This window comes from Erigeron canadensis, chromosome 1 (genome assembly GCF_010389155.1).
Source record: "Erigeron canadensis isolate Cc75 chromosome 1, C_canadensis_v1, whole genome shotgun sequence".
Classification (NCBI taxonomy): domain Eukaryota; kingdom Viridiplantae; phylum Streptophyta; class Magnoliopsida; order Asterales; family Asteraceae; genus Erigeron; species Erigeron canadensis.
In genome coordinates this window covers 32458979-32479990 of record NC_057761.1, presented here as the reverse complement: position 1 = coordinate 32479990, position 21012 = coordinate 32458979, and the positions used below count along the sequence as shown (strand labels likewise).

General features: G+C 34.4%; 4 protein-coding genes across 7 annotated transcripts; 1 reads left to right on the top strand and 3 right to left on the bottom strand.

Moving 5' to 3' along the window:
* Positions 1–1871: 1871 nt before the first annotated feature.
* On the bottom strand, positions 1872–3308 carry LOC122590115 (receptor-like protein EIX1). The gene has a single exon (XM_043762452.1). It carries the CDS (start codon positions 3306–3308, stop codon positions 1872–1874), a length of 1437 nt encoding a protein of 478 aa, XP_043618387.1.
* A 4731-nt stretch (positions 3309–8039) lies between these two features.
* Positions 8040–8920, bottom strand: LOC122590096. Its single transcript, XM_043762431.1, has 2 exons — positions 8191–8920; positions 8040–8086 (listed from the first exon to the last, which is right to left on the bottom strand). Exons 1-2 carry the CDS (start codon positions 8918–8920, stop codon positions 8040–8042), a joined length of 777 nt encoding a protein of 258 aa, XP_043618366.1.
* A 3720-nt stretch (positions 8921–12640) lies between these two features.
* Positions 12641–17304, top strand: LOC122585513. Of its 4 annotated transcripts, XR_006321720.1 has the most exons (6): positions 12641–12913; positions 13735–13802; positions 14126–14240; positions 14647–14736; positions 16818–16932; positions 17003–17304. XR_006321720.1 is itself a non-coding variant. In XM_043757639.1 (4 exons), the coding sequence occupies exons 1-4, from the start codon at positions 14466–14468 to the stop codon at positions 17109–17111; spliced, it is 348 nt and encodes a 115-aa protein (XP_043613574.1). In that variant the 5' UTR covers positions 14253–14465; the 3' UTR covers positions 17112–17304. The 4 variants fall into 4 exon arrangements, 2 of the variants coding, with proteins under 2 accessions (XP_043613574.1, XP_043613573.1); XR_006321721.1 differs by lacking the exon at positions 14126–14240; XM_043757639.1 differs by lacking the exons at positions 12641–12913; positions 13735–13802; positions 14126–14240 and adding an exon at positions 14253–14521 and having other exon boundaries at positions 16818–16910.
* Positions 17305–17906: 602 nt separating this feature from the next.
* LOC122590086 lies at positions 17907–19518 on the bottom strand. Its single transcript, XM_043762420.1, has 3 exons — positions 19138–19518; positions 18808–19057; positions 17907–18727 (listed from the first exon to the last, which is right to left on the bottom strand). The coding sequence occupies exons 1-3, from the start codon at positions 19516–19518 to the stop codon at positions 17907–17909; spliced, it is 1452 nt and encodes a 483-aa protein (XP_043618355.1).
* Positions 19519–21012: the final 1494 nt, after the last annotated feature.

Below are 21012 nucleotides of genomic sequence, written 5' to 3'. Positions count from 1 at the left end.
AATGACACGGTAACTCTATATTATTAATTAGTATATTAAAGTAATATATTAATTAATTAGATCACGAAATGATTAATTTAAATATATTAAGGGGTTAATTATATTTAATTAAATGAAGGATTAAATTATGAAATAAGGAAATTGGTGATGGATCCTAAGGGGCCGGTTTTGATAAGGCTTTGTAAGCCTTAATCTAGTTTGTTCACCAAGTAAATTAAACCCTATAAATGGAGGGCTTAATTCATGGGTTTTTTCATTCCTTCACATAAGAAAATCTTTCTTCTTTCTCTCTTTTTTTAGCTTGGTCGAGTAAGCATCAAAGACAAAGGGTTTTGTGACTTTGGTTTTTGAATAAGAAAGAGACAAAATAAGGATTCTTGTTTTGTTTTTTCATTCGTAAAACTTATATGAATATAAGTTTTATTCATGAAACATTCATTATACAATATCTATAGATTGTGGGGATGTTTTGAATTTTGACTTCAACAAAAGGGAAAGCACAAAAGGGTTTGTGAGATCGTGATTCGGGTACTAGCATACGGTATAAGGGTTGTCTAGTGTGCGATCGTAGAGGGGTTTTGCTTTAAACCCTAACTAATAATAATAATCTTATTATTAATATTATTGGAAGCTTTACGCAAAGGTACACGTTTCGATTCTCTCTTTGTTAATTAATTTGATTACATATACGTTTCTTTTCCGCTGCGTATTCGTGAATTGTTATATGTTTATGTGCTCGTGTTGTAATAAAAAGAAGGTTGTTAAAAAGCTAAATATATAATTAAAGAAGTTTCATTCATTTCTTTTTTATTTGCTTGTTAATTTGATAAGTCATTTTCGGTAACTGCATTTTAGGAAGTATATAGTGCCTCGTAGCACTTAGAATTAGTGGTGCATGTTTTCTACTTTTTATTAGGGACGTGAGTAGTATGCCCCCATGCTTAATTGCTTATATATAAATTCATTGTAAGCTGTAGACTTGTAGTCATATTTCTATCTTCTTGCCTTTTTTTCATGGATTTTTTTTTCTTGTAAAACCTTCGGATATATTGTTTGAAATGGTATAAAATAACGTACTGTACGTGGTTAGTGAGTTTCCTTGGATAGTTGATATATTGCATACATATATAGAACAATCAAATAAGAATAACTTTAAAATAAGAACACGGTAAGACTACTTAAAAACTACATTTTGATGCATTAAAAGTCCATAAAACTAACATAATGTATAACTAATTATCATTATTTAAGTGTTTAATAACACATTGGTCTGTCAAAATCGAGAAAATCATGTTTTTTATTTTGTGCATCCATCTTGGATGCATATTCATCAAAATGATGCATCCAACAAAAAACGTGATTTTTTTATTTTGACGGGTCAATGTGTTGTTAAACACTTAAATAATGATAGTTAGTCAAGCACTATGTTAGTTTTATGGACTTTTAATGCATCTAAATGATGTTTTTAAGTGTTCTTACCGTTCGTATATTAAGAGTGTTCTTACTATAGTGTTGTTTACATATAATATAAAACAGATTGATTTTCCTTTGTGTCTACATGCTATACTCGTACCCATTCAAGTATTTTGATTTTGATTTGTGAGTAGTTTTTGTATGTTATGGAAAGGTTATATTACACATATTCGTTAGTGTCATTCTATTTTCTACGTGTAAATAGGATTACAAAGTTGTGTAATGTTCACATGAAAGTGATTTTTTTTTACGATACAATTAAGATAAGATATTGATGTATTTGATTTTTCTTAAGTAAGATTAGATACCTAATATGAATTGTTATGCTTTAGGAGTCCACAGGACAATTTGAATTTTAAAAAATCGACTGATTTATTTACATTAAAGTTGGGTAATATTCACATGAAAGTTGTGTAATATTGATTTATACCTGAAATTGGGTCCGGTGATCTGTTTCGTATTCGTGGGAGATTTCCACTCATCTGGTTGTCCGACAAATCCAAGTAATAAAGATGAGAAGAAATGCTCTCAAACCATTCGGGTAAGTTATCTCTAATACTTGCATTTGAAAGATATAGATGTTGAAGATGTGTCGATTTCCGAATCAAACTTGGGAATCGGGGTCCGATGTTGCAGGAGCTTGCAAAAAAATACTTCAATTGGAAGGGAGGAATCCAATGAGGGCTCACATTCAATGTTAATGGATTATTATACAAGGATAATCCAGTTAGATTGTTGAGTTTGATGAAGTGAATTTCAGAAATAGCCCCACTCAACTGATTACTAGAAAGATGAAGTTGTTTGAGGTTTGCAAGCTGACCAAGACTAGCGGGAATGCTCCCACTCAATTGATTCTTTGAAAGCCAGAGCACTTGTAGTTTCGTTAGTTGTCCAATGCTTTCAGGTATGCTCCCACTCAATTGATTTGCATAAAGAGAGAGCGCTCTTAGAGATGACAGGCGACCAAGTGAGGGAGGTATTGGACCTGCCAATTGATTATATGCAAGGCTGATAATAGAAAGAGAGCTCAAGTTTCCAATAGAATCGGGTATTCGGCCATGGAAGTTGTTTTCTTTAAGTCTAAGATACACCAGGCTAGTAAGGTTTGATAACCAAACAGGAATGGTCGAAGTTATGTAATTTCCATAGAGATCAAGTGACTTAACAGAAGTTGAATTTATGGATTTTATAGAGGAGATTTTGATATCACACCTGGCCAAGTACAGTGTAAACAAAGAAGGTAACGTGTTAACTGGATGGAACCAATCAATATCGTTACCAATTGTTATCCATGACAAATCTAAGTACTTTAACGACGACAACAATGACACCCACCTCATATCATCCTTGACCATTAAAGTATTATCATACTCAAAATATACCTCGTAGCTACTAAGATCAAGATATTGTAACCTTGAAAGATTTCCTAGATGAGGAGGGACTACACCACTAAAACCTGAACTAGAAAGGTTAAGGTATTCCAAATACTTGAAAGACCCAAAGAATTCAGGAATATTTTGTCCTGAGAAATTGTTCATGCTGAGGTCCAAGTAACGCATATGCTTCAAGTTGAGTAAGGAAGGACTTATCTTACCTTCGAGCCACTTGCTTGTGTTTAAAGTAGAGACGTCATTCGTGAAAGACAATGGAGATCGAAGATCAAGTTTGACAATATGACCATGTCTGCTGTCACAACCAACTCCCTGCCACTCACAACATTCTACTCCGGTCCATGTTGACAAACGATTTGATTCGTCCGTGAGGCCTTGTCGGAATTCAAGTAGTGATTGCCGCTCCCTTTGGCTACAGGTAACGTTTGAGGAAGGTGTGATCATGGTGTTGTTACTGCTTGCGCCATATGTTTGAAAAAAGAGGAATAATAATGTAAAAGTGAAAAGAAAAGTGGATTCCATTTTGAAGTAATTAAGATAGAGTACATTTATAATTCAGGGGAAATGGGCACATATATAACACAGCATGCCAATGGGCACATATATAACACAGCATGCCTTAAAATCTTTTGTGAATGTACACTTAGATTGATATCGACTCGAGTCCACAAGACATTTAGTAGTAGACATTTAATTGCCTGCCAAAGATGCTTATTGACTGCAGTATTTTGCAGAACTTTTTTGTATTGATAAATCACACAATTGTCGTGATCAAAATTAATTAACAGTAGACTTGGAATTAATCTTGAATCATTCAAGTCTTTCAAGAGCCGGTGGCCACATACATATCAACTTCATTAAAAATGTAATAATTTACCAAAACAAGTATATCCGTTACATAGATAGTAGTGTTACCCAAGAATATGAGATCTGAATATACAGAATGTACTTCATGATTTAATGGCAATAAGGTCGATATTGTTAATTACTTTTTACAGAATGCTGGTACGTGTTGGGTCCATAACTAGTTAGCCAAAGATGCTTGTTGACTTTTGAAAAACTTGAATGTGTATTTATGAATGACACAATTGTCGTGATCAAGATTTTAACAGTGGACTTGGAAACTTGAATCATTCAAATCAAATCTTCCAAATATCTCAATTTGATCAAGATTTTATCATTCAAAGTCTTACAAATTAATAATTAAAATCTTGAATCATTCAAAGGCTTCCAAACTTGTGATAAGGATTTTAATGGTAGACTTAGAGTGAATCACTCAAAGTCTTTTAAGAGCCGATGGCCACATACATATTGAAAATTTTGTATGTTGGAAAAATAATGATTCGCATTATAAGTATAATGTAAACATGATTAATAACACTAACCTGAAGATCCTGAGGAACCTGTTAGTTGATTCAGCATTCTTGCCATTGAGATTGGTTCCCAAATTAAGGTGATTATAGGTTAGATGGGGAAGAAGAGAAAACACACACACACAAATAATGGTGGCCGAAATTAGTAATTGATTAGTCACTAATGACTTAATTATGTTATATTTATATATATAACATTTATACTTAGCGCCCTTGGGTTTTGTGTAATGTGTATTATAAGTCTTTTTAATTCTAATCACCTAATGGAAAACCCTATATTATGTCATTAATAGTAAATACGCCCATCGTATATTTACCGACATAAGGATTTTAATTATTTGTCAATTATCATATCGGACTGATATATGATCAGTGAAGGTTATAACTACGTGAGTCCAACATTCTCCCACTTGACCAAGCGATCATTTATCTATGAGTATCACAGTTAATCCGGCCGGGATAATACTCATTTTGTTTTAAACCGAAATCATAGCCAATAAGTACAGTCGTAGAGAAGAACATCAACTCAGGACCCCCACTAGTTAAACTATGACTCAAATTTAAAACTAAATAAGCAATGATCAATTGACTAAGACAAATTTTGTTATAGTAATGTCCATACATCATTATGCATGCTGAATGTAAATCAATAATAGACAAACAAAATCTGAATACAAAGGAAAATTTTATTAAATTTAATAATAATGACCTGACAAGTACAATATGCTATTAAATTAAATCTTTTGTGAGCCCAATCTTCGACACATGTCCTACGAAGATATTAGGAGGAAGACCTTTGGTCATCGGATCCGCTAGCATATCATTTGTACTTATGTACTCAATACAAAGAATATTTTCCTCAACCCGTTCGCGTACAAACAGATACTTTGTATCGAGGTATAGTCCAACGCCAGTCGAACTGTTACTGTTCGAGAAAGTTACGGCAGCTGAGTTATCACAGTAAAGCTTCAATGGTCTAGAAATAGAATTGACGATTTTAAGTCCACTGACAAGGTTCCTTAACAACATTCCATGACAAGTGGCATTGTAAACGGCAATATATTCAGCCATCATGGTGGACATTGCAGTCAGTTTCTGTTTATGACTCCGCCAAGAGATAGGTCCGCCAGCTAACATGAAAATATATCCAGAAGTAGATTTCTTGTCCTCTTTGCTTTTAGCAAAATCGGAATCAGAATATCCTACTACTTCTAAGTCATCACTCCTTCTAAAAGTTAGTTTATAGTCTTTGGTCCCTTGCAGATATCGTAGAACCTTTTTAGCCGCTTTCCAGTGTGCCAATCCAGGATTAGACAAATAACTACCAATGCATAAGGTATCACCCTCATCTGCTCCTTTTCAATCTCAGTACTCGGGGTTTGGAAAGAACCGAATACGTCTCCTTTGACTACTGGAGCTACAGTGGGCGAGCAGTCCTACATTTTATAGCGTTCCAGAATACGGTCAATATAGGCCCTTTGAGAAAGACCCAGAACACCATTACGCCTATCCCGATGTATTTCGATACCTATGACATAAGAGGCCTCACCGAGATCTTTCATGTCAAAATTCTGCGAAAGCATGCGCTTCGTTTCATGCAGCATATCCAAGTTGTTACTTGCAAGTAGGATGTCATCTACGTACAAAACGAGGATTATGAAGTTACTCCCACTGATCTTGAGATAGGTGCATTGATCCACTGGATTCTTTAAGAAATCTTGTCCTTTCATGACTTCATCGAACTTAAGGTACCATTGACGTGACGCTTGTTTCAACCCATATATGGACTTCTTCAACTTGCAGACCATGTGCTCTTTACCTTTTGGAATGAATCCTTCAGGCTGCCACATGTATACGTCTTCTTCCAAGTCTCCATTAAGAAAAGCGGTCTTGACATCCATCTGATGTAACTCGAGATCAAAATGAGCTACTAGTGCCATGACGATCCTTAGGGAATCTTTACGAGACACAGGAGAAAAGGTCTCTTGATAATCAATTCCAGCCTTTTGAGTATAGCCTTTTGCAACCAGTCTAGCCTTATAGCGTTCAACATTTCCATTCGGGTCTAGTTTGGTTTTAAAAACCCATTTACAACCTGTTGGTTTGGATCCTTCAGGAAGTTCAACCAAATCCCAAACGTCGTTATATTTCATGGAATTAAGCTCCTCAATCATGGTGTCATTCCATTTAGAGGTTTGGTTACTATTAATGGCTTCTTGATAAGAGGTAGGATCAATAAGCTTTCCAATGTCCTCATCTTCAGCTAGGAAGGTGACATAATCATCAAAATTTGTGGCCCTTCGTTGCCTGGATGATCTTCTAAGCTGAATTTCGGGTTCTGTAACGGAAGGTCCTTCATTATTCGCATCATCAACATTATGATTAGGAGGGGGATTCTGATTAGGAGAAGGAGGATCATTGATATTAGCAGCGTTGTGATTAGGAGAAGGTTGATCAGTGGTTTGAGCAGCGTTTGGTACAAGAGGAATCATCGGAGGACTAATAACCGACGAGTGGTTTCCCCCCGCATCTTGTACTTCATGCAAATCCAAGTTATGATTTGTCGTGCTCCCACTGATCTCTAAGTTCTCAAGAAAAGTAGCATGCTGCGTGTCAGTGATGGAAGTAGTATGGGTAGGACAGTAAAACCGATAACCTTTTGAGTTATCTGGATAACCAACAAAGAAACATGTAATGGTTTTAGGGTCCAGTTTCTTTAGGTTTGGGTTATAGATTTTAGCTTCGGCAGGACAGCCCCATACTTTCATATATGCTAGACTTGGTTTCTTACCTGTCCAAATCTCATGAGGAGTTTTAGGGACAGATTTGGATGGAACCCTATTGAGTATATGAACGACTGTTTTTAAGGCCTCAGTCCAAAGGAAATTAGGTAAGTTGGTGTTGGCAAGCATACTTCTCACCATGTCCATTAAGGTTCGGTTTCTCCTTTCAGCAACACCATTTTGTTGAGGAGAACCAGGCATGGTGTATTGGTTAATAATGCCATGGTCTTTGCAATAATTATGGAAAGGACTAGGAGCTTGACCAATGTCAGTATGTCTGCCATAATATTCACCTCCCCTATCTGATCTTACAACTTTTATTTTACGATCGAGTTGGTTTTCAACCATAGTTTTATAATCAATAACAGTTTGCAAGGACTCAGATTTTTCCTTAATTAAATACAGGTGCATGTAACGCGAATAATCGTCAATGAATGTAATAAATGATGTATGACCAGTAATTGATGTGGAATAAGGGCCACTAATGTCAGTGTGAATTATTTCCAACAAGTTGGAACTCCTAATGGCTCCTTTCTTGTTACCTTTAGCCATTTTGCCTTTAAGGCACTTAATACATGTTTCAAAATCACTGAAATCGAGAGAAGGTAAGATTCCATCTTTCACGAGTCGTTTCATACGATCTTGTGAGATGTGGCCAAGACGTTTATGCCACAACATAGAGGAATTCTCCAATTTCTTAGGTGATTTTGACTTTGTTTTAGTTACATCATCAACATTAAGAGACAACAAAGACTGGGAAAATTTATGATCTAGTTCTAATTTATACAGTAATCCATCCAAAAAACCACGACCAAGCAATTCATTATTTAAAGTAATAGCAATCTTGCCGCTACCATGAATCATTACATAACCTTCAAGATCAAGTTTACCAATAGATACAAGATTCCGAGAAATTCTCGGTACATATAAGGTATCTACTAGTCTAATAGTCTTTACGGTACTCATATGTAAAATTAAAGTTCCCATGGCTTCGACATCTAAGAGATCACCACTTCCATCTAAGCTTTCTTTGGCCCTTTGGTAGCTTCCGGATTGTTAGGAATCCCTGCATTGAGTTGGTCACATGAACCATAGAACCAGAGTCACCCCACCATGTATTAATAGGTACATCAGTCATAAAAGAATCAAATATTGCATAAAGTACGTTACCTTTCTTAGCTAGCCATTCCTTGAATTTAGGGCAATTTTTCTGAGTGTGCCCATTTGCACGACAGAATTTACAATGAAGTTTGTCACTCAAGGGATTAGAGCTAGAAGCAACTGCACCAGGATTGGTCTTAGGGACTTTATTTGCATTCTTATTACCAGAATTACCAGATCTACCCTTCCTTTTCTTAGAATTAGCAGTGGTGGTAAGATGAATAGACTCAGGTTGTGCCAGTTTGAGGTGTTCCTCCTCTTGCACACACATCGAAATTAGATCACTCGTTGACCACTTATCCTTCATAGCATTGTAATTCACTTTGAAGGTGTCAAAACGAGCAGGTAAGGATGTCATGATGAAGTGCACAAGAAAGTTATCCGACACTTCCATTTCAAGGCTCTTAAGCTTATTAGCCATGTCAGTCATCTTCATGATGTGTTCACGAACACCACTGCTACCATCATATTTTAGAGTAAGCATTTGCAGCATCAAATTACTTGCCAGCGCCTTCGATGATCCCTTGAAATGATCCTCTACAGATTTGAGGTATTCCTTCACCTTGTCAGAATCAAGAATTGCTCCTCGGATGCTGAGGTGGATTGTATTCTTGACCAGCATAAGTGATAAGCGATTCGCCTTTTCCCATCTATCATAAGCCGCTTTCTGCTCCCTATTGGATTGCTCGGTAATGGCAGCAGGTTCGTCCTGGCGAATGGCAAGGTCGTAATCTAACATGCCTAGAGTCAGCATTAGTTGATCCTTCCAAGAAGCATAGTTCGCGCCAGTGAGTGGCTCAATGCCAAAGTTAGGTACTGACAGTGGAGATAAAGAGGATATGAATTTACGATACGAGTTAAAGAAGGTTATTATAGTGACGAAGTTAGCTATGTAAGGCAGACTAAGTGAGGTCTCTTAGAGTAATGGAACTAAATTAAGTATGCCTAATGTTCCTAAAGTTATGAGACTGTGACCATTATAGTAATGAAGCAAGTGATAAATACGCTTATAGTAAACACCAAAACCATAAGCTAAAATTAGGCTCCACTTAGATGTTACATCACTTTTGGGCAGAAGTAACTAATATCTAAGCAAAAAAACATGAGCTTTAGGTTCGTGCAACACAACACTTATCTTTTGACCTTTGGGCACAAAATTAAGCATCGTGTATATCATGCATGAAAAGGAGTTCCTTTTGCCACACATAACATATTAAATCACCTTTGGGCAGAATTAATATGTTAAGTGTTTATTATGCAAAAAGAAAAGAAAACACAACACGAGAATCATATTTGACCTTTGGGCACAAACGATGAAACCATGTATTAGTGCGAAACCCCCAAGCATTACGGGAGCGGGGTCCAAGGGGCGGCAGCCCCTGGCGGGGTCCAAGGGGCAGAGCCCCTGGCTGGGGTCGAGCTTAAAGGTCAGCTTGGAAATTTTTTATTTCCATTAACATGTTATGGCAAAAACGTCTCAAAAAAAAATTATTTCTGAAAAATTTGAGACAAATTCGACCATAAAATTATGGGGTTAACAAACTCGACTATTTAAGGTCAAGGTCGTTATTTTAAGGCCGTATAATTTCATATTTCGATAAAGACTAAATCAAAAGACGACTTAAGTTAACTCAAGCTCAAATTCAATAAAGACTAAATCAAAATCGACTAAAATTAACGTCGAATTCAATAGAAACTAAATCAAAAAGGACGACTTAAGTTAATGTCGAATTGAATAAAATCTAAATCAAAAAATTAATATACGGTCGAGTTGACTAGCTCGTGGTTTAGCCAAGACTTATGATCGAAGTTTAGCCAGCTTGAGGGTCGACTAGCACCACAATTTAGGTCGAAGTACGACTAGTGCAAGATGAGGTCGAGGTTAAGCTAGGTCGAGGTCGAGGCAGGAGCTAGGTCGAGGTTAGGCTAGGTTGAGCTCGAGGTCGAGCCTAGCTAGGTCGAGGTCGAGGTCGAGCCTAGCTAGGTCGAGGTTAGAGGTCGAGCCTAGCTAGGTTGAGGTCGAGGTCGAGCCTAGCTAGGTCGAGGTTAGAGGTCGAGCTCGAGTTGGAAAATTAAGGTTGAGCTCGAATTGGATCATTAAGGTCGAGCTTGAACGTGAATCATTAAGGTCGAGCTTGACTTGTTAGCTTAAGGTCGAGCTTGACTTAGACTTAGTTAAGGTCGAGCTCGAGCAAAATTAAGTAAGGTCGGGCTCGAGTTTGAAGATTTTATCAGTGGACTTGGAAACTTGAATCATTCAAATCAAATCTTCCAAATATCTCAATTTGATCAAGATTTTATCATTCAAAGTCTTACAAATTAATAATTAAAATCTTGAATCATTCAAAGGCTTCCAAACTTGTGATAAAAATTTTAATGGTAGACTTAGAGTCAATCACTCAAAGTCTTTTAAGAGCCGATGGCTACATACATATTGAAAATTTTGTATGTTGGAAAAATAATGATTCGTATTATAAATATAATGTAAACATGATTAATAACACTAACCTGAAGATCCTGAGGAACCTGTTAGTTGATTCAGCATTATTGTCATTGAGATTGGTTCCCAAATTAAGGTGATTATAGGTTAGATGAGGAAGAAGAGAAAACACACACACACAAATAATGGTGGCCGAAATTAGCAATTGATTAGTCACTAATGACTTAATTATGTTATATTTATATATATAACATTTATACTTAGCCCCCTTGGTGTTTTGTGTAATGTGTATTATAAGTCTCTTTAATTCTAATTACCTAATGGGAAACCCTATATTATGTCATTAATAGTAAATACGCCCATCATATATTTACTGACATAAGGATTTCAATTATTTGTCAATTATCATATCGGACTGATATATGATCAGTGAAGGTTATAACTACGTGAGTCCAGCATTGTATGGATATGTAAAAATTCAAACCATTTGGTGCTTATACGAACTTGTTCCATAATTTTTATAAAAGTGCGAAAACCGGTGTTGTTCAACATTTTCTTGCGGAGTTGCTATTTCTTCCTCCTTTCTTTGAAAGCTGGTTACCTCATGACCGGTCATGAAAATTATCTTTGACTTTGTATGGTTTTTGGTTTTTGTAAGTGTGGAGGAGATGATGACCACGTGGAGCCATGGGGGTGTTTGTAGCTTTATTCAAAATGAGTGAAAAGTTCTATTGTTAAATACAAATTGGTTTTATATTCTAATTTAATGAAATTTGTATACTATATTTAAAATTATAGTAGACTTTAAACTCGTCAAATACACAATTTTTAAAACATCATTAATATAAAAGTAGCAGTTGGTTCGTGGGTTTTCAATAATTTCACGTGTTGTAATTTTATTTGTAATGTTCGGTTTATATAAGAAGAATCTGTATATTAAATATAGTTTGATTTCAATTCCTAATAACATTAATGATTATCCCAATTATAGTTCGATTACAATTATTAATAACAACGATATTACAATTTCTTTGATTACAATTAGATAAGATGTTGAGAGTTTATACCTTATTGTATTTATGTAGACAATCATTACTGCATATATGATAGAAGATTAGTTCTAATTCGTATAAATCTAAATGTATAACTTCTTTAACTTTTAGTTGTATTTTGTTATTAAATAGACATTATGCAATAAAGTATTAACTATTTTTAAATTGGGTTAAAGTGTAAATTAGTTGTGGAAAACTAAACAGTGTATATTAACTATTTTTAAACTGGGTGAAAGTGTAAATTGGTAATGGAAAACCAAAATGTGTAAATTAATAATTTTTAAATTGGGTTAAAGTGTAAATTGGTGATGAAAAACCAAAAAGGATAAATTAATACCTTTTAAATTGGGTTAAAGTGTAAATTGGTAATGGAAAACCAAAAAATGTAAATTAATAATTTTTAAATTTGGTTAAAGTGTAACTTGGTAATGGAAAATCAAAAAGTAAATTAATTTAAACATGTGTTGATTTAATTAGTTTTGTGAAATTGAGAGATGTGATTGGTCAATTGAGGTTAGGTCAATTGTCTTTTAGTGTATACTACCTTTTATACCTGTGTCATATACACAGCTTTTACAAAATTATTAATATAAAAATTAGTATATGAAACAAAAAAAAATACTTATATGATAAATGTAAAAATATACTTAAAAGGGAATTGAAACATTTAAACGTAAATATTGAATAATAAATCATATAAAAGTTGGATGGTGTAATACTTTTTCAGAGAACCAATATATTAACTTAAATTACATATTATATTAATAAGTATATTAATCATTTAATCAAAAATATGAAATAAAAAGATATTAAACAAAAACATTAATAAAATTAAACATATTTATTTAAAAAACATCTTATCTTAATATATATAAAGCAAACTGGCTTTAAGGGAGTAAGAAGCTGAAAATTGAATCTTAATGAATAAAAAAAAAAAGACTTCTTTGGCGTTTCTCCCTCACATTCAGAACTCTCACCCAAAAACCCTTCCGCTTCGTTCCAGCAACCCTAACCGTCCCTCTCGATCTCCGGCTGCCATAACCACGATGAGCCCCGCCACACCTTCGACGCCGTAGCCGTATTTTTCCCCAATGAACATCCGATCAACACCAACCAGTATGTCTCCCTAAAAAATATACACGCCCTCCATCACCATCTGCAGATTTAATGGAATCAAATCATCACCGCCCTTCATCACCATCAACATTCGATCTTTTTGGATCTTATGCATTTGAAACAAGTAGGTTAATTCGTTATGATATTTTTTTTCTTTGATGGATTATATATCATATAATGGTTAATTTGCGATTTTTTAATATATATTTGTAATTGTTTACGGTTGATAATTGTTGCAAGCTAATCTTTGAATTGTTGGGAATCAAGGATCTTTATGGGTAATTTTTCATTTTTGTTCATATTGAGTTGGGTTAATTTTTCATTTTTGCTTTTATGTTTCTATTTGTTTTTTCTTCATATCTGTTTTCTATAAATTTTAGGGTTTTTTTTTGGAATACAGAATTTGTTGAATAACTTTCGGAGTTTTTCCTATCAATTTTAGTGTTTTTTTTTTTTTTTAAAGATTTAAAATTTTCTTTTCGCCTTAATGTCAGAATTCCTTTTGAAGTTTGCTAGATTAATATAGAAGCTAAAGCATGTAGTGGCTCGCAAGATGTACCATCCCACTTTGTAGGAGTTCTTGCTTTAGGTTACACGATGTGCATAGTGTCCTTTAGATAAAAATTAGGAAGCAATGCAACATATAATGTGTGTGTGGGTTTTTATGATCATAGTTTGCTAATAATCATTCATTTGTTGCCAAAAAGTAAGCATGATGCTAAATATATTGTTTTCTTCATGGATTTTAAATAAAAGAATCATTACCCGACCCACTTATGTTGCAAAATTCATATAAGGCTCAAACTAATTGGGTATGTTGCCAAATGTTACAAAGGAGGAGCTTTTGCTTGTGAGCTTCTTTATACATTATGCTTTAGATGGCTGATCGTTTTCTTGAGTCTAAAGTTACATTTGTTGATTCACTTGTACATTTGCTGCTAGCAGATCTTTGCCACAGAAAGTGAGCAATGCGGCTCCGTGGATCCTAACCGTTGGTGCTAGCACGATCAATTGTAAGTTTCAATCTTATATACTTCTAGAAAATGTGCAAAAATTATGCCAGATCATAGGAAACAATACGGGTTTGATATCTGGTGAACTATCAAGGATTGCCGGTATGGGAAACACATAACTGACTTGATATTTTGATATAACCTGAGCTAACTTTCCTGATAGAATGGGAAAAACGTTACAAAGTTAATATACCTTTCATCTCACTCCCAAATATCTTTCTGGATTCACTGGCCTTGAATCTTGAAATTGTTTGGTGAATGTACTCCCACTTGCTCATGTGAAATCCTATGAGGTTTTACAATGGGTGGTTTGATAACTACAGTGAGCCGGATGATGTTTGGTTTAACGAAGTTTGGGATTACAATAGATTGAGCTTCGACAATAATCCGAGTTCAATAGCACAGCTTGGACTGCGTTTTACACTTATACCATCAAAGGTAGAGGTTTTAACTTACATGAATGTTTGCGAAACTGTTTTGTTTGCCAACACTTCCTGTTTAGTTTATGTTTTTGTGATGTAAAAGTTTTCGTTTTTCATAGATAATAAAAGATTGATTCTTTAGATTCACAAATCACATGTTCATGACATTTTATATATTTTAAATCAAATGATTTAGGTACTGGCTTGGTACTGGCTCCCACGAGTTACCAGCAAGCTCTTGATGAAGTTTATCCTTTACGTCACGGGAAGTTTCTTGAGAACTTCTCTGTTGACGTGGTATATGATTTCTATCTACATTTTAAAATCTTCCTTGATAAATTTAACCCAAACGCGAATACATTCTGTAATATCATTATTTTGGTTTGCCTCTAATACGACTTATAATGTATCTTGTGAAACAGGTTCGTTGGCAGGCTAGAAACAAGATTCTTTGGAGTACCTGGGGATCATCTTGGACAACACGGTTATATTTTTGTTAGCCTTATGAACCTGTAAGATTTCTATTTCTTTCACTTGCCTGTAGCCCAATATAGTCATGTAATTTGGCACCTCATTTTCTTGGATTTTGATGATTATAGAACCATCACTTCTCTTACCAACCAGAAGCTAGCATCCATTATTGGGTAACAAAAGTTTCATCATCTTCGAATGTCATTACTATGGTGTAGAAAGTTTATAGTTTTTGGAAATATCAAAATCCCTTTTTGAGCAGAGGTACAAAATGTATTTGTTCATGACTGAATACTATTATGACGGGCTTCTTTGAAAATATTAATTCTATGAAATCGTAGTAAACAATTACTATTTAACTGTGCAAAATGGTGGGATCTAATAAACACATATTTATCTTAATTTTATGTAATTATTTACACATCATCATCATCTTAATTTTGACACCTCTATTATGGCACCTTGTACCCGCTGCAACGCGCGGGCATCCATCTAGTTATATTATAAAGCAAATCCACTTTTCAACATTCAATTTTATTAATGTATACATGATAATACATGATGTACCTACATCAATGCATACATCTTTCTCTCTCCTGCATAAATTATTTTTATTCCTTTAATTCTTTCAAAATCTTTTATCTTAAAAACCGTACATCGATAAATTATAAAAATGATATGGGTGTTCTTAAAGTTTCATGTTCTTTCATTAGAGATGTCATTCATTAGAGATGTCATTCGATATATTTTCGACAAATTTTTAAATCCGAAAACGGAGCCCGGCTAAGGCATGTGGCTATAACACTCTATGACATCACCTTCTATGACTTCTCACACTCTATGACTTATCAACCTCATCATTTTACCGCTGCAACGCGCGAGTACTTGCTCTCGTATATACTAAAAGGTAATTGACCAAACCTTAATTGACCAATCACAAGTCTCAAATTAAATTAAATCAACACATGTCTAAACTAATTTATACTTTTAATTTTTATCACCAATTTACACTTTAACCTAATTTAAAATAACTAATTTACACTTTTTGGTTTTACATCACCAATTTATACTTTAACTCAATTTAAAAAACAATAAATTTAAACTTCTCAATATCTTATCTAATTGTAATCAAAATAATTTTAATATTGTTGTTATTAGTAATTATAATCGGACTATAATTAGGATAATCATTATTGTTATTAGCTATTGGAATCAAACTATATTTAGGATACAGATTTTTCTTATATAAACTGAATTCTACCAAAAAAATCACAACACAAAAATAAAATTTACAAACCAACTGCTACTTTTATTGTTCTTATGAACCATGGCTAACGAAAATAAAAATTACTTTTTTGCAAAACATCAATGAGTACTTGGTCAATTGTGTAATCAAGGTTAAGATATTGCTTATCTGAAAGAGTTTGTATAAAACAAACTCTCCCATACAATCCAGTCTTGATATAATTTATCATTCAGTATATAACTTAACATTGGATATATATATACTTGAATATCTCAATTTTTTAAGTATATTTTTACATTTTAACATATAAGTAATTTTTTGTTCCATAACTAATTCTTTTATTAATAATGTAATAAAACTCATGTATTTGACATGGTCTAAAATCTAGTAAGATAAAAAAAAATGTACAGTTCATTTGAATAAATTTATTTATTTTGAATATATATCTCTTTGTTTACTTCTTTTACATCTTTCCACAAAAAAAATTTAGAAAAGATAAAAAAAAAAAAAGAGTGATCGACATAAATCGTCCTTGTGGTTTACCAAACAGTCAGGTTTCGTCCTTTAACTTTCAAAACCTCAGAGATAATCCTTTATAGGAGGATAAGGTTCAAATTTAGTCCTTTCCATTAACCGACGTTATCCATTATCCGTTAGTGCCCTCACGTGTAAACCACGTGAGGATAGTTTTGTATTTAACCACCCTTTGACTTCCTTTGACTCGCTTTTCTCTCTTTTTTCCTTATTATATTAGCAGATTCATATATATATATATATATATATATATATATATATATATATATATATATATATCCCACTTTTCACAAAAACCCTAAATTAATAACCATATATTATTTCTTTCTTTGTGTATCATAGCCGATCAATCATAAAATCAAGAATGGTGTTTTGTTGGTGCGGTAAGCAAGCAATACTACGAACATCATGGACTGACAGAAACCCAGGAAGGAGGTTTTATGCTTGTCCCAAAGAGGTTTCTACTCAAAAATTAATTGTAATTTGGTTATACAGTTTGACCTAAATTGGGCATTGTTGGTTACCAGGGTTCCAAATGTAGATTCATTGGATGGCATGATCCAGAAATGTGTCAACGTGCTACTAAAATTATACCCGGTTTGCTTAGGTCCAAAAATCGAGTTGAAAGACAATTGAAACAAAGATATGAGCAAGTGAAAAGATTGAAGATAATGTTGCTGCTTGCTTCGATTGTAATTTTGTTTCTTGTATCATTGTTATTGGTGTGAACTAGGATCTTAGATGTAGGAAGTGGTATGTTTATGGTAATTTTGTTATGCATAATTTTATCAAAACATTGTAATGCAGAATGAACTTTAAAGTATGAATGAAAATGGTATTATTTTGTTATGCCGAATTGACAAAAGTACCTAAATGCAGAATGAAGTCAAAAACATATGTTGCATCCAACACAAATGCAGAAATATTACATGAATTGCAGAAATCTGGTAATGCATAATGCAGAAATACATATTAAACCTAAACATATTACAAGAGAAAATGCAAAAATACATATTAAACCTAAAAATAAATGCAGAAGTGCATAATGCAGAAATGCTAGTAAACCTTAAAATAGTTTTCATTACCAAGAGAAAATGCTAGAAAATGTAGAAATACATAAATGCAGAAACACAAACACATATTAAACCTTAAAATAGTTGCATCACATTACAAGCCAAATACATAAGTTGCATTACACAGGACACTAAAAGTCTTAAAGTAGCCAAATACATAAGTTGCATTACATGACATAATATACCAAAAGACAAGTTGAATTACATGACCAAAAGACATCAAATTAATCTAAATTTGAACTGGCTTGAGTCCACCCTTGGTTTTAACCCACCTAATTGTACAACCTGGACTGGTAACAGCTTTGGATTTCCTTGAACCACCAACAAATGTACCACTTTGACTCACATTTTGACTGGCTTAATCTCCTACATTTTGCCTTGGCACATTTTGACTCACTTGAGCTGCTACATTTTGTCTGGCACCTTCACTTGGAACATTTGAAGTAGCCTGACTAGATTGGGTTGGAACATTTTGACTACCAGAAGCTTGCCCATCTTTGCATGACCTCTTGTTATGACCAGATTTTCCACAAGTCTTACAAACAACTGACTTGTGTTTCCTAGACAACTTTCCATTTTTGACCATCTGAAGCTCTTCTTCAGTCTTTCTTCTTTTCTTTCTGGGCCTCCCCACAGGTGTGTGATACTTGGGTGGGATGATCATTGTTGGAATCTGGGATTTGTTCCACATGTTCACACCATTGGTGGGATTGATTTTAAACTTGTACATCAATTTCCAAGTATCAAGCCTATAAATAGGATCAACCCATGTCTCAATTGCACCAACTGGTCTTTTATTTAGTGCCATATTCCAGTTCACACAAACTGCATGTTTACATGGTAGTCCAGTTATTTCCAATCTCCTACAAGTGCATGTCCTTTTCTCAACATTTACCACTGTTTGATCCCCCCAAGGCCCACTAACTTGATACACTTCTCCATTAAATATAGCCTTGTATGGATTAGCCTCTTTTTTCACAACTTCCAACAGTTTATGTGCAGTTGGTGTAAGTGGTCCCTGACATTTATCAATCACCTTTTGCACATTCCCTATCCTAATCATCAAGTATTCCCTAATGTATTCCAGGCAATGAATTATAGGCTTATCCTTACCCTTGACTGTTTTGCTATTCAAGACCTTACACATATTGTTAAGTAAGACATCAGACTTGGCCCTTCCTGTTGGATCAAATATTTTTGACCTTAGCTTAATAATTAACATACTAGAATAAAGGACAATTAGACCATGAATGTTGTACCTGAAAAATGTGATCTGGCCCAATGTTGAGGTGGAATCTTGACTAGCCAGTTGTATGCAGGCTCACTATACCTTTTAAACTCTTCCATATACCTCTGAAACTCCTGAACAATTGTAGCTGTAGCACACCTCCATAGATGGTTCTTGAAAGCTTGGCCTCTCCATTTTTGTTTCATATTCTCATGAATATGTTTGAGGCAGTACCTATGTTCAGCTGAAGGAAACATTTTTGCAAGAGCAGGAATAATTCCCTACAAGTATATTATAGAGTTAATTATGAAAGTAAATATAATTCACTAGGAATATTTCATTGAGTAAATTAATTGTGTACCTTCTGCCTGTCACTTATAAAAGTATAATTAGACCTGCTGTCAAGTTCTAAATCATCACCCAAGTTAGCCAGGAACCAAGTCCAAGAGTCCAGAGTTTCGGCTTCCACAATTGCATAAGCAATAGGATATATTCCATTGTTAGAATCAACACTGACTGCAGTCAACACTTGTCCTGGGAATGGACCAGACATAAAATCCCCATCAAGCCCAATCAACTCCCTACTAGCACTTCTGAATCCCCTTTTCAATGGACCTAGGCATACATAAATTCTTCTAAACACCCTGGTTGACTCATTGTGATTTATTGGTGGTTCAACTTGTAACTTAACTGTGGTTCCAGGGTTTGAAGTATGCAATTCTAGTATGTAATCTCTAAGCATGTTGTATTGTTTGGTATAATCTCCCCTAAGTTGCCTTTTTGCACACTTTTTTGCTCTTTATGCTTTCTGTTGAGACACTCCTAACTGTAGCTTTCTCTGTAACTCATCCTGCAGAGCTGAACTAGGGATTTCTGGATTTCCTATAAAACCAAATAATATGCAGATTGTTAATTAATCAATTAAAAATTAGTAAAACATTTAATATATTGTTATAATTAATCAATTAAAAATTAGTAAATCATGTAATATATTAGTACAAAATGTAATAAACTAGTACAAAATGTAGTAAATTTACCTTCAATCTGTTGTACTATTGTTTTGCCAAGATATGTATGTGTGCAGTGCTTGTTAATTCTAGATTGGAGACATTTATGTTCTTCCTTAAAGGTTTTAACCATCCATGTTGCATCACCCTTTATCTTGGACACATGTAATCTCCAAGGACATTGAAATTCATTGGGGTTTGTCTTATGTCCTCTACCACCTTTATTGACTTGGGAGTTCTCACTTACCTCCTCACTATGCATTTCATCTTGTTTTCTTTTTGACCTAGTGGACTGAGGTGGACCCTCAGTTGTATTTTTGGGCCCATTGGACTGACTTGGCCCACTGGACTTAATTGGACCTTCACTTGTCTTATGCTTTGTGGCTTTCTTTGTTAGACCAGTTGACTGACTTGGCCCACTGGACTTACTTGGACCTTCACTTGACTTCTGCTTTGTGGCTTTCTTTTTTGGCCCATCACCATTGTTTATTGTCTCAGTTGCATGTTCTGCATTAAAATGCCCTACAACTCTATCATTTTCATCAAAAATTCCAAGTTTGCCTTCACATAATACTGTCACCCTGATTTTGTCATTTTGACAATCTTCAACTCCCTCCTAGTTTCAATTGCAAGGCTTTTCACCAATTCTTTTACCTCATCAAAGTTCCCAAATGTTTGACCAACTTGGAAAAAAGTTTTATCAATTTTCTCACTTTGAACTGGTTGCTTTTTTCTCAACTTTCTCAACAGTCTCTTCCTAATTCTATTGGTGTTATCTTCTGAGTCAGAAGCACTTTCAAATTCTTCATTGTTCAATACCTCAACCTCTTCATCATCACCAACAACTTCATCTATAACAGGGGGTAGATAGCTACCCATGAACTCTAAATTGGGATCAACATGCAGGTGAAAGTCTCTCATGTCCACTTCAACATCCTCAATTTCATTATCTTTATCTACAATGTAGTCACTATCCTAACTATCTTCTCCTTCACTATCTTTACTTTTTTCTGCTTCTTTTTTTTCACTATCTTGACTCTCTACTCCTTTACTATCATCACTTTCATTGCTACCCACTTGTGCTTCTTCTAATTGTGCTTTACCCTTAGCAGTTTGATTCACATTCACTTCCTCATTCACATAGTCAGTTTGTATGTTCTCTTGACTACTAGGGGTTAAAACAGGTTCTTTCTCATTCCAATCAAGCAACAATCTCCTTTAAGTTCCTT